The sequence below is a fragment of the Peromyscus maniculatus genome, chromosome 4 (assembly GCF_049852395.1).
Source record: "Peromyscus maniculatus bairdii isolate BWxNUB_F1_BW_parent chromosome 4, HU_Pman_BW_mat_3.1, whole genome shotgun sequence".
Classification (NCBI taxonomy): domain Eukaryota; kingdom Metazoa; phylum Chordata; class Mammalia; order Rodentia; family Cricetidae; genus Peromyscus; species Peromyscus maniculatus.
In genome coordinates, this window is record NC_134855.1 from 103,524,682 (window position 1) to 103,548,361 (window position 23,680).

Sequence of the window (23,680 nt, forward strand, 5' to 3'; positions counted from 1 at the left end):
CAGCTGGGCAGAGGAAATGCAGGTTCATTCAGGAGCTGAGAAGAGAGACCGGCTGAGACTCTGGGGTGGGGGTGGGGTGAGATTCTCCGGGAGGAAGCAGCTGAGGTTGCATTTCTCTGTGAGCCTTGGCTCTAGTACCTGGGACTATTCATGAATTCAAATACCAAGACAGCAGCCAAGAGAATCTGGGAAGAGGGCCACTTCATCTTCCCACTGACCACAGGCTGCTTTAGCTCCCGAGTGCTCAGGACTTGGCCTGAACTCCCGGGCCATCCAAACACGGGTTTGAATGAACCGAGTGCAGGTGACCAGGAGAAAAGCCACCTCACCCCAGCTTCCTTTGCTCTTGGGCTCAGAATGGCTTTTCGGCACCCTGTCTGCTAACTTTGTTAGCATGTGTTCTTCTCTGGGAAGGTCTTCTGTAGCGTCATACGCTTTCTTTTTCAGTCCTTTCCTTTTGCATCTCCACACTTGGAGAAATCGAAGGGAATGGCTAAATCAGAACGCCTGTGCCCAGGACCTGGGGAGACAGGATGGGTCAAGACAGAAATAATCTGCTTGGTACTTCTGACTGTTCCTCGTTCCTCTCTTTCATCTCCTCTGCTTTCTCCTCCCCACTCCCCACCCCTCCCTTACTTACCCTCTGCCACAGTACCCATCACACTGCCTGGAGAAAGTCCCTTGCTTCTGTGAGTGGTAATGGCCTTGTCTGTGAGAAGCAGCTAGTGAATGGTGTGAAGGGGCTTCTGAAATAACTTTAATCGCTATAAAGTCTTGGCACAATGCTCCAGAGAGTATCTGCCTCCCTAAGCATCCTGGGCAGCATTTTCTAAAGGCCACTGGAGGGCCTGGAGAGATAACTCAGCAATTAAGAACATGAGCTGCTCTCTCAAAGGACCTGAGCTGGGATCTGTGTCAGGCAGATCACAGTACCTCTGGCTCCAGGAAACCCGATGCCCTCTTCTGGACTCCATGGCCACCTGCACACACACACACACACACACACACACACACACACACACACACACACACACGTACTTAAAAATAATAAAACAAATCTTTAAAATAAATAAATAAATAAGTAAAAGGCCATCAGAACCAGGGCGGCCCCCCTGAACAGTGTTCCTTCCTGCTAGAGTATGCTAGGTCATCTTAGCCAATCAAAAAGAAAAAGTACCACAAGTAGGGGACACCAAGAAAGGAATACTGTCTCAAGAAACTATTCCCAGTGCTCATATGGAGCCGGGGAAAAGTGGTAACATTGCTGACTTCTACAAGGCCTGGTGAGGTTGTCCTGCCTGTAGGCCTGAGTGACATGGAAGGCCTTCTCACCCAGCTCTGAGTTGCGCTGACCAGATCAGCATAATAAGGCATTTCTGGAAGCTGCGGACAGAGCTAAGTGAGGACAAACAGATAAGCAAGCAAGCATAACTGCTGTGAGCCATTTCTTCGTCCTGGGAGCCTGGAAGACCTTGACCTGCAGCGGCCAAAAAGCTGTTCAGCAGCCCCAGAGAAGGCTGGCTAAGGGGGTGGGCTCCTTTGCAGGTAAGTAGGTGGGCAAGAGGGGAATACATCATCTCCCGCTAGAAACAGGAACAAAGACAACACCAAGTAATGTTCACTGGAGCGCTGCTGCTGCTGCTGCTGCTGCTGCTGCTGCTGCTGCTGCTGCGTGCCTGCCCTTTAGCTACCAGCCTGCCTGGCAGGATTAGCAACTGGCTGGGCCGCAGGGCTATCTTACACATGCGAAGACCCGAAAGAAAGCAAGTTTAGCAGGCTGGCTCTGGCTATAGCCACTGCCTGCAGTAGCCACTGCCTCCTGAAGACCAGAAAGCCCACATCTAGATTCTGGCCCTTGTTGAGACCACAGGCATCTATCTGATTACTCCCCAGAGCTCTGGCAAACACTTGAAGGAGAAGAAGTGGGGTTTCTTCCTACAGGTTCCAGAATTGTGGAGATGCCCGAGTCTGCCACCTGAGACCAGTCAGAAAGTACCTGCTCCGCCACCGATTTCTTTCCTGTCTCTACTCTGCAAAACGGCCTGTAGAAAAGAAAGTGTATGTGGCCCACCAAGGACTTCTTAGAAGTGAGGATAAACGAGACTAGAGATTATAAGAAACCCTGATGGTCAGACCACTATCCACATACTCTGTGCACTTGGCAGCTTGATGTTGGGAAAAGACCCTTAGCTGGGCTGGCTTGGTGGAACTGGGCTGTGATCCCAGCTCTTCAGGAGACTGGGGTAGGAGGATACAAGTTCAAGGCCAGCCTGGACTAGAGTGAGTTCAAAGCCAATACCTCAATAGCTTCAAAAGAGACAGAACCATGGGTTCAGTCCTTACTACTGTTAGTGGAGAGGGGAGGAAAAGCCACTAGCCTGGGAGTTAGAGCCAGGGGCCGGCTGTTGAGGAAGCTGTTCTGCTTTCTTATCTGTCTGGGGACAGCCACGGGACAGTCACATGGCAGTAGTATGCGGCAGGCTCCTCCTGCAGAGCAGATTCTAAGCTTCACAACTGCACCTGCCCTCGTCACTACTGTCAGTGTTCTGGAAATGATGCCCTCACCGAGGTCTCATTTTGTCCTGGCCACCAACATGGCACAGTATCAAGCTGCTATTCCACTGTCCTCCTGTTCCCACACTGAAACCCGGCACAGGAGGGTCACCGCTGCCGCAATCTCTCCCTTCTTCGATTTGTTACTCCACCACGAGAATCCACATCTCCTTTTTCCCAAATAGATTTTTAAGTAGCTTTTCAAGACTGTTCCCCACTGCAGCTGGATTTGGAAACCTGTTGCTGCTGTGAAAGGCTCCACAAAGATGGTTATCAATGTCTACTCCAAGGCTACCATCTATCCAACTTAAGACAGACAAAAGGACTCGGAGGACTGACCCATGTACCTCCTACGTCTGTTCCCAGGCCTTCGAACCTGGGTTTGCCAGGCCATATTTGTAAAGTGCTTGAAACACAATTATACTTTTTGCTTTTAACTTTCCTCTCTCTCAAAGCTGGGTTTTCTCTAGCTGTTCTCTCGTGCCTGCTCTATTTTAAGAGCAGACACTTTGTTCCTTTACTTTCTCAGGTCCCCAAAGGGCGAATACTTTTGTCCCAGGGTAGCTCCTTCTCAGACATTCCTAATTTAGATGGCTTAATGAGATTTGGGACAACTGAGCAGATGAATTAGATGAGATTCTAGACTTTGTTTGAATCAGTAGGATAATGAGCAGGGAATTTTGAGGACCTTGGGATGAGATGAATGAATGTTGCACATGAAATACAAGAACCTATAGTGGACAGAAACCAGACTAATTAACCTATGGAAAATTGACACCTTAGGTTAGTTAAACTGCTAAATTTACGATGGACTTTTTTGTTTTGTTTTATTCTTAATGTCAACATAGTGACTTTTTGTGTTACATCAGAAAGAAAGGAACATTTTGCACCTGATATTAAGAGAATAGTATGCCCAGCCTGGATTGGAACGTTAACTCTTCCTATTCTCCCTCAAAGCAGATCAAGGTGAAGAGAAAAATCCGGTGTGGGAACTTCATCCACCAGCCTGCCTTGAAGTCATATGGGGAGAATGAAGACAGACTGCCCCGAAGGCCAGGTATTGGAATAGGTCACAGGGCAGGCACCTGTGTTTTCCAAAGCCACCTACATTCTCAGGTTCTTCAGCGCCAGGATAAATGAAAAGATCTCAGGCCACTACTAAAGAAATCCTGGAGCCATGTCTAAAGGCATGAGAGTTAAGGCCAGCCTGGGCTACAGGGTGAGTTCCAGGATAGGCTTCAAAGCTACACAGAGAAACCCTGTCTCAAAAAAAACAAAAACAAAACAACAACATTAGTTTTCAGTGAAATGTTGGAAGGGAGGGAAGGGAATAGCAGTTACCATCACAGCATCTGACATAATGTGAACATCTATAACCCCAGCTAGTGGAGAGGCTGAGGCAGGAAGACCATCAGCTCAAGTCCTGCCTGGGCTTCAGACACAATGCAAGGCCAACCTTCACAACTTCGCAAGAGCCTGTTGCTAAAAGAAAAGTAAGAAAGGGGCCGGTAAGATGGCGTGGTGGGGTGAAGGGACTTGCCGCCAAGCCTGATGACCTGAGTTCAGGACGGAAGGACAAACTCAGTCAGCAAGTTCCCCCCTGACCTCCACATGCATTTGCGCGCGCGCGCGCACGCGCACACACACACACACACACACACACACACACACACACACACACGCACACACCACAAACAAACAAACAAACAAACAAACAAAAAGATGGCTCAGCAGTTAAGAGCACTGGCTGGTCTTCCAGAGGACCTGGGTTCAATTCCCAGCACCCACATGGCAGCTCACAACTGTCTACAACTACAATTCCAGGGAGATTAGTTTGGTGTCATTTCAAGGGTAACTTGAAGACTTTGTCTGGAATAGAGACAAACCATTTCTCAAATGTTGTCACTCTAGGTAGTGAAATGTAAAGTAAAGCCTTTATATCCTCCTTGAAGTGAAATGTAAAGTCTTTGTTCTGGTTTTGAGAGAAATGTTTCAGCAAAGGCTTTGCTGTGTTTGGGTTAATCAGTAGAGGCTGAGAAATTGTTTTGGGACGGTTTGAACCTTGAAGAAATGTTTCTCTGGAGAACCTGCACCTGATGCTATGTGAGAGCTTGCAGCGGCCCTGACCTTGGTCCGAAGACACTCAGGGCAGACCTGGAGTTTGATTACGGCTCGTCATAATCAGAAGGGGCTGAGGTTTGTGTGGGTTGTCTGCTCTCATGAGCAGCAAGAGCAAGAAGACGGTGGTGGGTGGAGCCTTTCCCAGCCCCAATTAACCCTCTCATTGTCTGAACAAAGTAACTGGAGTGAGCTAGCTGGCTGTGAGTCTTTTCTGAGAAGGCTGTACCCTTCTGCTCCTTCAGAAAATGAAGGCTTTAGTGTTTTGGTGAGCTTCTCTACTATGGCACCTACAACCCAACATCAAACAATAACTCTATGGCCTTTGACCCAGTTCGGTCTCTAACTTGGCAGGCTCACTTCATGACTCTCCTGATAGACCGACTATATGAACTTCATGTTTAATTTCTGTTTGAAACCCACCATATGCGTAGTCATTGCCTCTTTTAGGATTTTTGTTTGTTTTTGAGGCAGGGGTCTTGCTGTGTAGCCCAGGCTGGCTTCAGGGAACAAAGCTGGTGTGCAGGCATAGACCTGTAATCTCAGTGTTTAAGAGGTTGAGACAGGAGAATTGTGAGTTCACCCAGCTAACGCTAAGTGTTGCCAAAATACTTTCTCTAAAGTGAGGGTTCTAGGTGAGGGTTTAAGCTGGAAAAGGCTCGTAGCATGGAGGGAACTCAGGGCCCCTTAGTGCTGCCTCTGGGCTACGCCAGAGAACTTTAGGGATTCATTTCACAAAGCTCTATCTCTGTTTTGCCCCTCCCTTGCAGAGCCTGAGGTTGAGGCTGGGGGGGGGGGGGCGCTCAGAAGAGGTGATATGAGCAGGGTTTGCAGTTTATGGCGCTAGTGTGCAGTTTAGGGCCCAGAAAAGAAAGGCAGACATGGTATGGTGCCCTAATCCCTGCTGGGCTGGTGGAAGTGCAAATGGCCAGGGGTGGTAACCCGGCCACGTGTATAGGCCCTGTAGAAGAGGCCGGCTCCCACCAGCACACCACCGTAAGCCTGTTGTTGTAATCCCATGAGCCTTTTTGGCCTCTCGAGCTGACTTCACATCTTAAGCCTCCTTTTCATTTAATGTAGAAGTACCTTATTGATAGAGATTAAAAACAAGCCAGAGATGAAAGTTAAATTCATCCACATCGTAATTTAGACACGGTTCTTGCTGGTAGTTTAGTCTCACGCAAAGCACATCCACATATTCTCCCTCATACAGAACCATGGTTTGTTTGTTTTTTTTTTTTTTTTCTTTCCCTAACAACAGCAATAAAACCCCATAACATTGCACTCAATTTTCTACCTATTTTTTCCCCTGTTTGGAGAAATCCTCATATTTCTCATGCAATTACAGATGGGTTATTTTAATAGCTATCTGGTACCACTGTGCAAATGCAGCATAATTTACCAGTGTGGCACTGAGGTTCACACGGAGGTTGAGCGCTCTCAATAAACCTTCATGAGTGTCCGCTCTCCCAGGCTTCCGTCTTTTCTGCCATGTTTGGATTTTTTTTTACAGTAATATTTGTATGATTTCCCCCTCTCTTAATATCCTCTCATAAGACGGTTTCTTGGAATGACTTTCTAGAAGTTGGTTGCTTACTTAACTATGAGTCCCTCCCAATGCAGCGCTGCGCACTCTGGTGGCGGCGGCGGGAACTGCGTCCCTGGGCAGCCATTGGCTGTGGCCTAGGCTCGGGCCGAAGCTGGGGCTGTCAGGGGAGCGCGGCGCCGTGCTTTTGCAGGGACTGAGCCACTGGGCCAGGCGACCAGGCCCGTAGCACCGAAGCTGCAGGAACCTGAGAAGAAAGAGCCAGTGTGCGCCGGGCAAGTCCAAAGGCTTCTCCAGGCACAGCGATTCGCGGGGAGGGGCGCGGGCAGGGAGGCCACAGTCCCCCGCCAGGACAAAGGGGCCTCAGTGCTGGCGAGCAGGCGACTCCCGGGGCCTGGTGGTAGCATAAAAGGAAGCTGTGTCTCTGCAGCACTCAAGATCACCTTTGTCTTCTGAGTCCAAGTCAAAGAAAGGTTACAGAGGAGCCTGCAGGCTCTCCTCCCTCCGCAGGGGTCGGTCCAGAGTAGGAGCCAAGTTCTTTCCCAAGATGCTGGGAATTGAGATGAAAATAGAAATGTGCCTGCCTGGTAGCTGCGACAGTGGTCAGTTGTGTAGAAGGCACGTCCTTTGGCCAGGGCTCCCTTGGAGGGAGAGCCAGATCAAAGGACTGAAACCCGTGGTCCGGAAGGGGCCCAAGCCCACGAGATACACAACGCAGCAATGAGAATTCACCCTCGTTGGGAAGTGGCGGGGGGGGGGGGGGCGGGGGGGGATCTGGAGGTGGGCCCATTTCTTCTCTGCAGACTAACTAGCCAGCCGTTCACTCATAGCTGTTGCCTCTTCCGATCAACGCAGCAACTCGGTGCTGGCCTGATGGCTGCGCCCCTTTGGCCAGCTGGAGAAAGCCAGCGGGACAAGGGTAAAGGCCACCATCCTCACATTTGGTCTTTGCTTGGTCTTCTGGAGTCGGCACAAGAGTAAGTGTCTTAGACCAGACCTCTGCTGACACTTCAGGCCAACAGAGGCGGAGTGCTCTTGGCTTACCTCCCTAAGTCACCCCAGTAGCTTGCAGCAGAATGAGGAGCTGTGATGAGCACTGTGAATCCCCCTCCACCACACACCCACACACCCAAATGGGCATCAATTTTGTAACCCTACAGCAGGCCATCTTTCCACATTCACTAATACACCCCTCTGTAACAGTCCAGTGATTTCATCAAGGCCCACTATCTGAAAAATAGCAAAGCCACCACTCCAGATGTTCTACACCTGCACACTGACTTCCCTGGCAGCGAGTAACTCATGGGCAAATGTCGAGAGACACAAGGGGCAAAGGGGCCCTTAAAATGATAATATCTAATAGCCATTAAAAAGCTGGTAAGAAACTAAATTAACAGAGGGCGTGTCAGTCAGTCATGGGGGAAGGGTTTCAGGTGAGAGGCTATGTAGAGACAGGGGTTTAAGCACTGCACCCATTTCTCCTTGTATTGCCCTTCACGAACACTGCTGTACACAGTCTGGGGGTTTGCACTGGCCCTCAGCTGAGCACATCTGTTGGCAATATGCAACTTACCTCAGCTCTCAGCCTCTTCGTTTCAGTAATCCTACCACTGTTTCAACTGTGTTCATTGTCATTACATTTGTCCCGGTGATCTGGGCTCAGTGACATTTGGTGGTGCTGTGTTATGTAACTGTTTTGGGGTGCCCATGACCCATGACTGTGTAAGACAGAGAACTCTGCATCAGTAAAAACTCTAAGTGTTCTGGCTGCTCCGTCAACCAGCTGATATCTTTCTCCATCTCCCCAGGCCTCTCTCTCTATTCTCCAAGACAGAACAATATTGAAATTAGTAACCATACAATGGTTTGCAAGCGTTGGCCTGAAAGGAAAATCTCTCGCTTTCAATCAAAAGCTAGAGATGATGAAGCTTGGAGAAGAAGGCATGTCCAAGACCAAGAAGCCTGGAAGCTAGGCTTCCGGTACCAGCTGGCCAAGCAGTGAACGCGAAGGGAAGGCTCCTGAGGGAAACCTGAAGTACCAGTCCAGTGCACCCATGAAGGACAGCAGAGCACAGACGGCTGGCAGAAGTTTAGTGGTCTGGACAGGAAAAATCCACTTAGCTCCAGCATTCCTGTAAGAGAAAGCCCAAGCCAGAGAAAGGCTCTTCCTCAACTCTATGAAGCTGTGTGACTTAGGAAGTGTGCAGATGTTTGCTCATGGGGATTCAGGAAGGCTGCTGCCTCTGTAACAAGAAAGAACAAGGTGAAATGGCACCTGGGGTAGAAGCTGTGGCAAACTGGCCGGGTGTGGCAGCCCAGATCTGGAAAGTCGCTGTGTGGGAAGTGGAGGCAACTTTGTGAGACATCTCAAGACAGACCAAACTAGGGTGACAAACCCAAAGCCCCTTTACTTTATACATAAATATCTTACTATAGCAACAGAAAGCTAATACATCTTTGCAAAGGCCATAGCCACCATAGATAGTGATTCCTCTGATGGATCTGGGTGAAATAATTTAAAAACCTTCTGGGAACGACCACTCCAGATGCTAACAGTCATGGGCTGGGGGTGTGCCTCACAGACAGAGTATTTGCCTGGTGTGTGCAGGAATTTGGGTCCAATCCCCAGCACCACATGCAGAAATGGGGCTCACGGGAGAAGGTTTTAAGTGTCAGCATTGACTCCAGCTCTTGGGAATGATTGTGAAGGGCTCCAGACTTCAGCGGAGAGTTAACTGTGGACGTGGCAGAAATAGCAAAAGAACCAGAACCAGAACCAGAACCAGCCCTGGAGTGAGGTGGGTGAACTGCTCTCTCACACAAAGCTTCAGTAATGAGTTGCTTCTTACACACGGGCAAAGGCAGTGGTTTCCTGAGAGGGAGGAGATACCCGGCAGAGCGGCTCTAAGTCCTGCTGCCATGGTAACAAAATGGCACATTCAGAATCAGTTGAAGAAGCAGCAGCAGCAGCAGGATTCGCTCCAACTTGTCATGTTTTACACGAAAATGCCACTGAATCATGCTGGGGCTCGGGGCTGGGCTTGCTTAGCACTCATGAGAGTATGGGCACAAGCCCAGACTCCCCAAAAACAACAGCAGGACATGCTAAAGAAACCTCTGTGAAAGGAGAGCCCAAGGAGGCAGTGACTTCACTGCCCTGTGTCAACAACTGCCACAGGCACCCCACACCAGAGCCAACACTGATCTGTCACCAGCCACCAGCATCAAGGTTTCCTTTTTCCACTTACGGCTCATTGGAGGTCTTGTTCAGTAATAAAGTATTCTGGAATTGTCACATGCATTGTTTAGACAGAATTCTATCACATAGCCAATAAACTACAGCATAGTGTAAACACACAGAGAAACCAAATGTGTCATGTGACTTGCTTTGTGGAGGTATTTGCTTTCTTGGGTGATCTGAAACTGCTCTGGTTTAGATACCTCAACAGATGGTCCAAATGCCTTCTTGAACTAAAACAACACCTGTGGACATGGTTTCCAAGTTATAGCATGCCAGACTAGGAACTAAGTACATAGCAGAAGACCTGTTGTTTAATATACTTCTGTGATGGCTTGAAATGTATGGCCTCCATAGAACCATGTGTGTGAATGCTTGGCCCATAAAAGATGGCACTATTAGGAGGTATGGCCTTGTTAGAGGAAGTGTGTCACTATGGAGTGTGGTGATATTGTGTTCCCCAATATATTGTGAACACTAATAAACTTATCTGGGGGTCAGAGAACAGAACAGCCAGTAGATACAGAGGCCAGAAAATGGTGGCACACACACCTTTAATCCTAGCATTCCGAAGGATCTCTGTGAGTTCAAAGCCACACTGGAAACAGCCAGGCATGGTGACTCACACCTTTAATCCCAGAAAGTGATGGCAGAAAGCAGAAAGGTATAAAAGGCATGAAAACCAGGAACTAGAGCTGGTTAAACTTTTAGGCTTTTAGCAGCAGTTCAGCTGACATTCATTCCGGATGAGGACACAGAGGCTTCCAGTCTGAGGAAACAGGATCAGCTGAGGCAAGGTGAGGTGGCTGTGGCTTGTTCTGCTTCTCTGATCTTCCAATGTTCACCCCAATACCTGGTCTTGGATTTGTTTTATTAATAAGACCTTTTAAGATTCGTGCTACAATGGAGGTGGGCTTTGAGGTCTTATATGCTCAGGCTAGGCTTCATGTGACATAACTCCTTCTGCTCCCTGTGGATTAAGATGCAGAACTCTCAGCTCCTTCTCCAGCACCGTATCTGCCTGCACGCCACCATGGCCGCCTCGATGATAATGGACCAAACCTCTGAAACTGTAAGCCAGCCCCAATTAAATGTTTTCTTTATAAGAGTTGCTGTGGTCACGGTGTCTTCACAATAAAAAAAAACCCTAAGACAACTCCCTTTCCCTTTTCATCAGAAAAATAGTACTTCAGGGCAGCTTTCAACTGTCTTCAGGAGCTATGCACACCCTCTTCTGGTCAATTTGAAGAAAACCCAAGTGACAAGTTTCTATATCTTCTCAATGTTTTCGTGGGACAGACATCAGCAGGTGCGGCAGAGTCCACTGCTCAAGGTCCATACTGCCCCAGAAGCACTGTGCATACCTGGGTACGCTAAGACACAGTAGAGTGGAACAGGCTTTTTGGACCGCCAGTCCCCAAATCATGACACACAGACTTATTATGAAACCTCGACCTTAGCTTAGGCTTGTTTCTAACTAGCTCTTATAACTTAAATTAACCCATTTCTATTAATCTACTGTGGTGATATTTTATTTGTATATTAATAAATAAAGTTTGCCTACAGATTAGAGGAAATAGCAAGCCATTTTAAGTAAACACAAGTCAGGCAGTGGTAGCACATGCCTTAATCCGATCATTTATCAGGCAGGGTATCTATGTGGCCACCCTGGGGAACAGAGCCACGCGTGGTGACACACGCCTTTAATCCCAGTACCAACCATAGAGACCTGGAGGTCTGTACAGATAGGCAGTGACAAGGAAGTGAGGTAGCTGGGCTAAGAGCCAATGAGAGGGCAGAACAGCAAGGCAATGAAGGCGCAGGTAAAACAGGAAGTAGCTTGCGTTTTGGAAGCTGCAGAGCTGGTGAGCTAAGGTTGGCTGGTGGCTCTCACTATTTCCCTGATCTAAAGCTTTCACTCCTATATTTGGCTCCGTGCTTTTTATTTAATAAGACCATTTAGAAATTCATCTACAAGCTACATGCTGTCACATGGGTCATGGCTTTTGCTTCTCCTCCTGCATGCCCTGCTTCCTCTCCTTCTCCTCTGGTGTCTCTCTCGCACCTAGAATCATCTCTTCTCTCGGTCCAGAGGTCCTGCCTGACCTCTTCCTGCCTAGCTATTGGCTATTCAGCTCTTCATTAAGCCATTCAGAAGGCGCCTTGGCAAAGACACATCTTCAGTGTACAAAATAATTATTCCACAACAGTAAAGCCATGGCTAGGGTTTGAATTCCCGATCTGCCACTTACTGGCTGTGGGGTCTTGGCTAGTTCTTAGTTTCTCCACCACTGCATTGCCTGGGAAGGACAGAGCAGCCATAGCACCAACATGATGGCTGCTGTGAGCCCTGAGGGAAAGGAGGGATCTACAGGAGTCTACCACCAGGACAATCTGCTCAGAAGACAGGTGGGTGCCACAGATCATGCGGACCCCTCCACAGAGATTGATATTGCTCCATGAGAATCCTGGCAAAGCCGTGTGAATGTAAGCGACAAGGCAGGCAAATCCTTAGTCATCATGCACAGGGGGGATCAAGGAGCTGGGGTGACATCAGAATGCATTTCAATAACCACTTTATTAGCAGAGAAGACCCCACTAGTACTTACAAAGTGCAAAAAGGCTATTATTAACCTCAGAATGTGAGACAACGTTTATCCTTCACACAGAAAAAGAACACAGAAACCCTCTTTTGGTATAATCCACTAATTTTGCTAGTTTTTATTAGAGCATAACAATTAAGACATTAAATTATAAATTCAGGTGGTATATTTAGAAATTAAATTACAAAAAAACCCAAATACTTTTAAGGTGTGATGTGCCAACCAAGTTTAAATGTTATCATTAAACAGGGTTCAGGTTTAGATTCTGCAGAATCTATGGTGTGTACAAAGGCTGGAAGGGAGAAGGGAGAAGGAAAGATGTTTGCAAACAAAATGTTCCACAGAAAAAATTTAAATAAAAGGATAAGCTTTCAGCAAATTAAATTAATGTTCTAATCTGTTGGCACAATGTACAGAAAATACTTACATGATAATTTCTTAAGCAAACAGCAGCTTTACAAACAGTAATACTTTATACATGTATTAGAGTAACAATGTGTTACGATTTAGCAGTTTTGTGTTAAGAGTCAAAAATGAATGCAAAGGTCACTCTTTATTTGCACATTGTAATTCCCACCCACCCCCACTTTCCCCTGGTTATTAAAAAAATCACACAAGTATGTTATTTGGATATTAATTTGTCAATATTTAAATTATTTGAATTCCTTTTGACTAATTCTTTTCCAAATACTGGAAGCATATAAAATACCGTCTCTTCAAAAATGATTCCAGTCAAAGCCTGTAAAAACTTTTCAATGTATAACACATGTTATTTTTCCATGTTTAGTCAAAAGAAATTATATTACATCATTTACAAATATTAAAACCAATTAAGCTATTATGAACATCTGCCTTTGAGGAGTGATCTTCACAACAAGCAAGCCTACCAAAGAGGGAGTCAAACCAGGGGAGCGTAATTTATACTGTAATTCATGTACTGATAGAAGTCTACCACTAATTATTGCCAGTAAAACTACATCTACACACTAAGGAAAAAATCAGTTTTTACTTCTTGTGCCGATAAACTCGTATTCTTACCATTAGATTTACTTCTAAGTCTCAAAGAGTGAATGACATCTACTTCCAAAAATAAGACTTTCCTATTTCTCATACCTCCTCTAAAGCCTGGAATTCAATATACACCAACAGCCCCAAATTTACCCAAAGGAAACAGATTATAAAGACATTGCTGATGGGTATTTAAGGTTATTCAGCATGGTAGAACTTCCTTTGATAAATTTTGGGCTGTCCTCTAGAAGTGACCAGTTTCCTGTATAAAGTCTGTGGTCCCTTAGATTTGTGGCAGGAAAGCCACTGCCTCTGAGAGGGCACTCACTGCACTTCTAACAACTACAGCAAAAGTAAGTTGCTAGCGTTTCCAAGATTTCCTCAACTTCTCTTTTGGTACAAGTGTCCAAACTCTAAAATGATGATCCACGTCCAGAAGAGAATAAAATATACAAGAAATCTTTGAAAAGCCACTACCTCAAGATCAAGAGTGATCTGAACTACTGACATCAACAGGAAAATAACATCATGAAAAGTAGGAAAAGTTTTCAAATCCACTTTCAAGATTGCCAGTCGTTCAAAACCTCTATCATCTCTTTAAACAAGCTAAGGCTTTCAAATATGCAGACAGTAAGAATCGGCCCATGCAAATCACACTGTCAGCTTCATTCCTTACGTCTAACTGAAGTATCAGAAGATTAGTGCCTCGAGTCTACAACTGGACAACAGTTTAGACTGGACGGTATACTACTGTCCCCTTTAGCACACTAATCAAGTTGACTGACATTTATTTTAAATAAAACAATGCTCCTAAACTTTCACAATTTGCAAATACTATGCCATCAGCCAAGGATCTCATCTCTCCAGCATTATAAAACCTCAGAGCTCCACAGTAGGTCCCAATTATTTCAGCAAAGACTTTCTCTAACTTGTCTCCTGTCTCTGAGAGGCAAAGTCCTGCCTGGAATGACCAGGGGATGAGAACTCCTGGCCACTGCCTGCTTCTGGGAGCTCGCAGGGAGAAAGCTCATGTGTCTGTGTACTGGGAGCTGGGGTGAAGGAAAGGAGATGAAGACAAAGACGGTGATGTATGATTCTTCCACCTTACAGACACCTGCAGACAGCAGAGTCCAGGTGACGACAGGTGGACAGCAAACGGAACAGCTCATTAAGGTAAGATTCTTCCAAAGACACACACACAGTCCTCGAGAAGGGTAGAGATAAATAACCAGGAATAAAGTTAATTTCTGCATATGTTTGCATATGATAAATCATCTGAAGGATCTGCACAATTAGAATAACCTTCTCTTTTCTTCAACAGCTTCTTCCAAGCCTTACCTGAACATGTCACAAACTGTGCAAAAGGACTTTCCCTGACTTCCTGGAACTGTGGTTCTTGCCATGAAGAAGGTGCATTTTTAAAGATGAAATGACTTACAATGTGGATTTGTTTGAATAGGCAAACAGATCCATGCCTCAAAACAAGAGGGTCCTAAAGCAAAAGCAAGCAGTAGAACACAGCAGGATAGCCTTGCTTCCGGTGTCCACGGGAAGTGCTGTGGTAATACAAACCTGTACACTAGTCACCTGTCATCGTCTGCCTAACTTTACATACTATGTACAAGAGCATTCCTGAGGTAAGAGGCAAGTGTTAGGTAGAACCTGGCAAGTCGCACCATGGTGACTGCTCTCACAAACATCTATCCCTTTCCACAACGAGGCCAGCATGGTAACGCTCCAGAGCTCACCTAACTCCTGCAGGCTGTTTCAGCCCATCCCGACTTCTGTAGGTTACAATGGCCAGTGGCTTCTGAAATAAACATTGCGGACCAAGCAAAATCTGCATCCATTTTTGAATACACACGCTGGGCAGCCTTGCTGCCCTCGACTTTTAGTCCCTCCAGCACTTTCCCAAAGCAGCTCACACCACTCCAGCAGACAGATTATCCTGGAGGAGATGGAGTCTGCAATCAGACACTGGTCCTTACAATCGCAATCTTTAGTTCGTAAAATCATCTTAACTAGCCATTAGTTGTTTATTTTTTTTCTTTAGAATTTGGTCTTCTTTCTTTAATTATTATTTTCAGTACAAAGTAAGTTGAAAGAAGTCTGAATTTTCTACACAATTCTTAGAAATAGACTTGGACACTAGTTAAAAGCGAAGCTAGAGATCATAACAAAATAGGTAGGAGCTACAAAAGGTCTGTTGGGAATTAAAAACACAGTAAATAACTGGACAGAGGAAAATGTTGAGATGGAGCGTCAGATACAGGGCTGCAGCCGGACACAGCCGGATACAGCTGACACTTCCTGAGTTATAGATCTGGGGGAGCAGAATTAGAATCAGAGTGCTCTTTGTTCACGGAGTTGCTGGGTTTCGGCTGCTGGTCAGGGGTCCAGGTCTCACTGTCCACCCCCGATTCCAGCCCCTCAAGTGCTTCTGCCGATTCCTCTCCGCTTTGCTCTGCGTTGTCTTCCTCGGAGCCTGGCAGGGCCTTGCCGAGCTGAAGCGTTTCCATAGTCCTCTGGGTCTCCGAGACCCAGGACTCAATTCTACTGTTGAGTTGCACTTCTACTGATATGGGTTCATGAGTATAATCTTCCTCCTCTTCCTCTTCTTCATCATCCTCTTCTTCAAGCATGCCAGGTACAAGCGTGCTGGTGGTGCTGGTGATGGAGGAATTCAAAAGATCTCGGCAACTGCCATCCAAGGAGCCCGTCTCTGTGCTCTGCTGGGAGGCCCACTCCAGGTCATCTGGCTTCAGGTCATCCTTGTCACTTACGGCTTTCCCCTGGCCTGGCGCCGAGGTAGCGCTGCCCGCAGCCAGCGGCGGCGGCTGCTTACTCACAAGGGCTGTGTCGAGGGCGAGTTTGCTGGGCTTCTCAGAAGGGCCGTGCTTACAAGGAAGCTCTTTCTCGTTCTCCGATGTTTCCAAGCCATCTGAAGTCTCGACCATGCTTCTCCAATTAGTTTCTACAAATAAGAACACATTCTTGAGACTCAGAAGCACTGTTTCAGAATCATGGAACTTACACCAAAATAAGGGGCAGGAATAACCTATAGAAATTTGCTGGCTCAGCAACTTAGTGAGGGGAAAATTAAACATTTAGTTTGTTCTACAATGAGTTTAAATGTTATAAAAATGTTCAAAGCAATGTGCCTTCAAACAAAGAACTAAGAGACAGAATGCACCACTGTGTCCAGAAGGAGAAGGCCATCTGCAGCAGAGCTACTGATGCTCAGGTATAAAACCTACAAATGAAAGCCAGTGCGCTGACTCTCGGTGTCCGCGTCCTCTACAGCTATGCTGACTTCGAGGCCCCCAACTCACAGGCCTTACAGCCAAGATGTCCAACAAAAAAAATTCTGACCTCAAGGGTTTGGAAAAGCACATCAGCTACAATTTGGGTCATATGTTTAATTTATACACAACCAATCTAACATGTATTTCTAAGTCTGGAAAATCTGACTTATAACACATGTAACTCGGCTTACACTGTGTGTTATACAACAGTGTTGACAAAATCATCTTTACCGACTAGGACTCCAGGATGAGGGCGGCTCTCCCCCTTCTCCAGGTTTATTTTTTAAATAAAAATATCCAATTATCTTGTAGTCATAAAATGCACTTTACAGGAGTAATAAATACCATCCTCATGTTGCAGTGAAAAGAGAAACCACACCCAATACATATCAGCTTTCCTGGCTACAGGTACACACACACACACACACACACACACACACACACACACACACACACACACACACGCAGACGGTACTGGGCACTTCGTCACGACAGGGGATACAGAAAGGGAACCAAACAGCCAGCCTTCCTTCCCTGCAGCTGCTTCAGCACAGGCCAGATCCTCCGACTCTCACTCCTACTATGGAGGCAGTCCACTCTCCTACATGCTCACCTCCTTAGTAACACAATCCTTCACAGTGTAAAAGCACAAGAAGCCGGTTGGTAACCCTTGGCCCACCTTTCTTCCTTATTCTACGCCTCTATCCCATCAAACTCATTCCTTTGTGCCACTTAGCTCAAAAATACATCTGGTCACTGCCTCCATCTCTCCGTCCATTTGCTGTATGTCCCTAGCTTATTTTGCAAGCTGGCTTTATCTCCGACTGGCTTTGTGTGTCCTTAAGACAAGAGGCAGACTCCTTAGTTCTTCTGAGCCCCTTGTGACCTGACCTTGCTTACCTGTCTTTCTGGTCCCATTGTATCCTGCCCACCGACCATGCAAGCTACCCCGAGTATCAGTAAATCCTCACTGTCCCCGCAGTCATCACAGGGTAAGCTCTGCCTTAGCATTCACTGCTCTGTGGAAGTCCTGACGGCCACTCCTTGGAGCCTTCCTTCCTGACACGGAGACAGACGTCCACTGACTGAACCCACCGCACTTTACATAACCATTCAAAAGCACTTCCTGTTTGCTATTCCATCCTCATCACTCCTCCCTCACTCCCGCCACATCTGTTGTGGCTGCCACACAGTAAACAACATTCTGGGGGGAGACAGGGAGACACGGTTTCTCTGTGTAGCTCTGGCTGTCCTGAAATTTGCTCTGTAGACCAGGCTGGCCTTGAACTCACAGAGATTCAACTTCATCTGCCTCCCAAGTGCTGGGATTAAAGGTGTGCATCACCAGGCCAGGCAGTGGTGGCGCATGCCTTTAATTCCAACACTCAGGAGGCAGAGGCAGGTGGATCTCTGTGAGTTCGAGGCCAACCTGGGCTACAGAGTGAGTTCCAGGAAAGGAGCAAAGCTACACAGAGAAACCCTGTGTTGGAAGAAAAAAAAAAAAAAAGGTGTGCATCACCACCGCCCGGCACTAAATAACATCTTTAAAAACAGCTATTAAAGACTGGTAACCTGTGTTTAATCCCTGGAAACCATGGGGAAGTGACTTCACAAAACTGTACTCTAACACCATCGCACAAACTATGGCATAGGTGTGCCACAGCCTATCATGCACATACACACACAATAAATATACTTTTAGAAATTAAAATAAGTTATTATTTCATATATATTTAATTATGAAAAATAAAGCCTTAAAGCCACATTTGCATTTCCTTCCATCAGCTTTTCTTTTTCCTAAAGAGAGGTTTAGCATTTAGCATTACTTCTTAGGTAGAGTGTTAAAAATACAAACTAAGGCTTCCCAAGTGCTGGGACGAAAGGTGTGTGCCGCCGCTGACCAGCCAGAAGCCTCAGGAGAGGTGTGGCCTTTTGGAAGAACTGTGTCACTGTTGGAAGGTTTTGTGCTTTCAAAATCCCACCCCAGGCCCAGTGTCTGTCAGTCTCTCTGTCTATGGACCTGGTTGGAACTCTCAGCTTCTGCTCTAACACCTGCCTGCATGCCTCCATGCTCCCCGCCATGACGATAATGGACTAACCTCTGAAACTGTAAGCCAGCCTCCACCTAAATGCTTTCCTTTATAAGTTTCTATGGTCATGGTGTCTCTTCACAGCAATGGAACAAGTGACTAAGACAAAATGTGATTAAATTCCAAGGTCTTAGAAGGGCAGTCTCAGTAGCCCTGATTGTCCTGGAACTTGCTATGTAGACCAGGCTGGCCCTGGAACTCATAGAGATCCACTTGTCTCTGTCTCTCAAGAGCTGGGATTAAAGGTGTGTGCTACCATGCCCAGCCAAATATTCTATTTTTAATAATAATGTTTAAACTGATTTTTTAAACTTTCTTTTTATTTATTCTATGTGTCTTTTATTAAACTAATTTTTTTTTTTAATTTTATTTTTCGAGACAGGGTTTCTCTGTGTAGCTTTGTGCCTCTCCTGGAACTCACTTGGTAGCCCAGGCTGGCCTCGAACTCACAGAGATCCGCCTGGCTCTGCCTCCCAAGTGGTGGGATTAAAGGCGTGCACCACCACCGCCCAGCTAAACTAAATTTTAAACCACATAATAATAATCAAGAATAAGAATATATGGGCTGGATGTGGCTCAGTTGATGGAGTCCTTGCTTAGTTTGCATGGAGTTCTGGGCTTGCTCCCCAGTGTCTTATGAACTGTGTGTGGTAGAACACACCACCAATCTGAGAACTTGGGAGATAAAGATGGGGTTAGGGGGTGGGAGGTGTCTGAAGCTCAAGGTCACCCTTATCCACACAGTGAGTTCAAGGCCAGACTTTAAAAAAAAAGGATAAAAACAAACAAGAAATACAATGGAAGACTATATACAAAATGGTTTTGGCCACTTAGTTATTTCATTTAGAACAGTATGGGTCAGCTTACCATACTCCTTTTCATTCACTTCAGAAATGGGTTCAGAAATCACACTGCAGAAAGAGATGGCGCTTGCTGCGGAGGGGTTCCGGGAGTGGCCCATGTGGTGAGGCGCTGTCTTCACACTCTTCAGGGCCTCCTCGGCTTGCTCCTGCTCTGTTGCGGCAACCATGTCCTTATAGGCCTTCCTGGCTTCCTCAGTCAGCTCCACTAGTCTATTAAACAGGCTCTAAAGAGACAGAGGTTCCTCTGTGACTAGCCATTTTTTTTAATTAAGTTTTTTACGTTTTTAGTCCTGATGAAATCTGGACAGTTAGTAAACCACAGAACCTTACAAAATGCACCTAACACACCGGGGCTTATGAATATTCATGGGGTTGAGACAGCTGATGGCAGTGGCCATCTAAATGCACTACATTTCAAAGGTTCAGCAAACACGCTCCCCTTCTGTCGGCACTACAGAGTGAGGCCCGCATCAACTCTCCTCTTACAGAACTTGGGTATGACTGGCACCTGCCGAGGTTGTGAACTTTTTGTTTTACAAAACAAAACAACACCAACAAATGAACAACACTGTAGCTTTTAAAGACATTATGTCTGACTGTGGGCATCACTGAGGAACTCAAAACAGGTACAGTTCTGTGAGGAGGGGGGCAGTTTGGACCAGCTGAGTCTGTGAATACAACTAAGGGGGACACAAGGGAAACACAGGCTGGTGGGGGCAGGGATGGTCTTTCTTGGGTTAGACCATGAGGGAATGAGCACGTGGAGGGAGGTGGTCAGGGCTAGAGAAGATGGCAGTTTCCAACGGAATTTGAAGTCCTCTAGCCAAGTGTGCTGACAGGTAGATACCTTTAATCCCGGCAGAGGCAGAGGCAGAGGCAGAGGCAGAGGCAGGCAGAGCTCTGTGAATTCCAGGCCTGCCAGAACTACATGGTGAGACCCTATTTTCACCCGCCAAACCAAACCAAACCAAAAACCCAACCTTTCTGCAATGCTCACTTGTGGGAAGAAGAACTGAAAAGAGGCTAACAGGAAGTTGATTTGTATAGATGGTTAGGGCCTGACGATGGTTAAAATATAACACAACAGGTAAGCATGATTACCGAGCCAAGTGTAATTACAGAAACAGAATACAGAGCCTGGATGTAGACTAACCTAAACCTCCTCCCTCAGTAGAACAAAGTCAGTATGAATGAAATAAATACCTGAAGTGAAATGGAGTGGAAATGGGGGCAGTCTTCTGTTTAATAAAATGGCAATATTTACAGAGCACTACAGCCACACTTCAATAGCTCTATCTCATGACATTCTCAAGCCCCGAAAGAGACAACAACCCCTATGACAAAGCCTAGTGCTTCCCAGAGCATCATTCAAAAAGACCTCACTCCCAGGAAATGGTTTTTGTTATTGCTGGGTTTTGTTTTGTTTTTTCGAGACAGGGTTTCACTATGTAGCTCCAGCTGTCCTGAAATTCACAGAGATCGCCTGCCTCTGCCTCCCAAGCCCTGGGATGAAAGGTGTGCACCACTATGCCTGGCATTCCTGGCAAATGTTTTAATGTCTTGTTTAGTAAGAGACTCTAAACATGGCTTGATACAGAGTATGTTGAATTTTATACATAAAACTGTATTTTAAGACAATGGGAAATGTGGTGATATATTGTGTATTAAATAAAATTTGCCTGAAGATCAGAGGACAGACAAGCCACTAGATTAAACACAGAAGCTAGCCAGTGGTGGCACATGCCTTTAATCTTAAGCACTCGGGTAGCAGAGATCCGTCTGGATCTCTATGAGTTCAAAGCCACGCTAGACCACATGAGATTGACTCAGTCTAGGAGAAAAACAGAGCCAGGCAGTGGTGACACACACCTTTAATTCCAGTACTTGAGATCTCACACCTTTAATCCCAATATGTGGGAAGTCACATGCCTTCAATCCCAGCAATAGGAAGTAAGTAATATAGTGGGCTGAGAAAGGTATATAAGACATGAGGAGACAGGAACTAAGGCTCTTTCAGGCTGAGGAGTTGGTGAGGTAAGAGGTGGTGGCTGTGGCTTGCTCTGCTTCTCTGATCTTCCAGCTTTCACCCCAATATCTGGTTCCAGGTTTTTATGAAAAGGAATTCGTGTTAGAGTGAGAAGCCCAACAGGCTTTCTTCATTCTCATCGAGGTACGGCCATGACATGGGTTCAGAGCATGGCAGAAAGTGCTGACTTCTAGGGCAGGAAATGCTGCAGCCAGCTACCAAACACATGCTTACTATTTGTTTTTATAGAGGAAGAAAGTGTTTAAAAGCAGCCCCTTCATGGACCACTAATAATGACGCATTTAAATGAAACCACTAAAAAAATAGGCATGAAGATTTATGATTATATTAAAATAGGTATTATAAGCAGGACAGACAGAAACAGTTAGAAACTAAAGGATATAAGGGAAGAGAAGAAAATATTGAAGAAAGAAGCTCTGGTCCACTCCTCTGAGTCACTAACTCACTCTTAGCATGTGTTAACCGGATGGAGAAAGAGAGTATGCCTCCCAAGTGTGTGTGTGTGTGTGTGTGTGTGTGTGTGTGTGTGTGTGTGTGTGTGTGTGTATGCACGCGCGTGCATACATGTATGTGCGCACACATGCACTACAGGCCAATGGCAGGTGCTGTTCCTCAGGGCCAGTCACCTTTTCTATTAGACTGGCTCTCTCACGGCCCCAGAGACCCTTGTCTCTGGCTCCCCAGTGCTGTGAGGACAAGTGTGCACCACCTGGCCTGGCTTGAGGTGGGTGCCAGGGATCAGACTGAAGGTCATTTACTGACTGAACCATCTCCCTGATCCTGTCTCCTAATTTCTTACCTCAGCACCGAAATAGTTGAAGATTCCCACAACACTAACAGGAACCAGCTTGTTCACACAGCGTCCCAAAGCTTTCCTTCCAAGGGCAAACACAAAAGGGATCTCCTGTTCCCGGGCCATGGCTATGACATTGTAGAGAGCCTCATCCAGGCCACCTAAGGAAATCAAAGTGGAGAGGCAGGCAGCCATTCAATCACCTTCATGTCGGAGCTAACCAGGCTAAAAACAGAATACTGCAGCAGAGCAATGTCTTACTTGAACTGTAAAACACACACACACACACACACACGTCTTTCTTCAAAATTAAATCCCAAATTCCTTCAAGCCCAGTATTTTATTTTCTCTATCTAGAAGGGTTAGCAGAACAGGAATCAAGTTTCAATGCACCAAACATTTATTATGGAGAGATTAGTTGAAATGGCTAACAGGAGCTAATTCTTTTTTTCAGTCTAAGCTCAAGTAACAACTGACCATATTTAGGGAGACAGATGAACAAGGTGGCATTGGTGTTTTCGCTGTACCAATGTCTACCACTGCTACTGATGCCTCGATCTGCCTGCTCCACCACCATGGTCAAACAAGGCTGCGAACCAAGAGCCTCTCTAGGTGTGCTAGTCAGCTTTAGGTCAACTTGACACAAGCTAGAGTCATGTGACAAGAGGGAACCCCAATTAAGAAAACGCCTCTGGGTAAGCCGACGTGCACTTTCTTATACTCTTTTTCTTTCTTTCTTTCTTTTTTTTTTTTTTGGTTTTTCAAGACAGGGTTTCTCTGTGTAGCTTTGCGCCTTTCCTGGAACTTGCTTTGGAGACCAGGCTGGCCTCGAACTCACAGAGATCTGCCTGCCTCTGCCTCCCAAGTGCTGGGATTAAAGGCGTGTGCCACCACCGCCCGGCTACGTGCACTCTCTTAATTAGTGATTCATGTGGGAGGGCTCAGCACACTGTGGGGGAGGACATCCCCGTGCTGGTGGTCCTAGGTTCTATAAGAAGGCAAGGCTAGGGAAACCACAGGGAGGAGCAAGCCAGTAAGCAGCACCCCTTCATGGCGTCTGCATCAGCACCCGGCTCCAGCCTACTGCCTTGAGTTCTTGTCCTGACTTCCCGAATGATGAATATAAGACGTACGGTGAAATGAACCCTTTCCTCCTCGGCTGACTTTGGCTGTGGTGTTTTATCACAGCAAAAGAAACCCTCCCTCAGATACGGTGTAACCACTGGTTTCTGGGAGACAAATCTCCACCATAAGCAGGAGCTGATATCTTTACCTTTTTTCTAACTGTCTTTATTTTATTTTTTTGAGATAGAGTTTCTCAGTGTAGCTCTGACTGTCCTGGAATTTGCTTTGTAGACCTGGCTGGCTTCGAACTCACAGAGATCTGACTGCCTCTGCTCTCCAGTTTTAGGTTTAAAGGCATGTGCTTCTACTGCCCGGCTTTTTCTACTTGTTTTTAAAGAGGAAAATCATTAAAGAAAGGTTACGTAAAGTTTTCAGAGAAGAATCTACAGAT

At 46.3% G+C, this 23,680-nt stretch overlaps 1 protein-coding gene across 1 annotated transcript in view; it reads right to left on the reverse strand.

Moving 5' to 3' along the window:
* Window positions 1–12,145: 12,145 nt before the first annotated feature.
* Window positions 12,146–23,680, reverse strand: part of Secisbp2l (SECIS binding protein 2 like) — a 53,578-nt gene continuing 42,043 nt past the window's right edge. The window contains exons 16-18 of the mRNA XM_006994072.4: window positions 22,171–22,325; window positions 19,329–19,548; window positions 12,146–16,040 (exon numbers count right to left, since the gene is read on the reverse strand). Of these exons, the coding sequence (XP_006994134.2) occupies window positions 15,382–16,040; window positions 19,329–19,548; window positions 22,171–22,325 (1,034 nt within the window). The 3' untranslated portion in view covers window positions 12,146–15,381. The remainder of the gene's footprint in view (window positions 16,041–19,328; window positions 19,549–22,170; window positions 22,326–23,680) is intronic.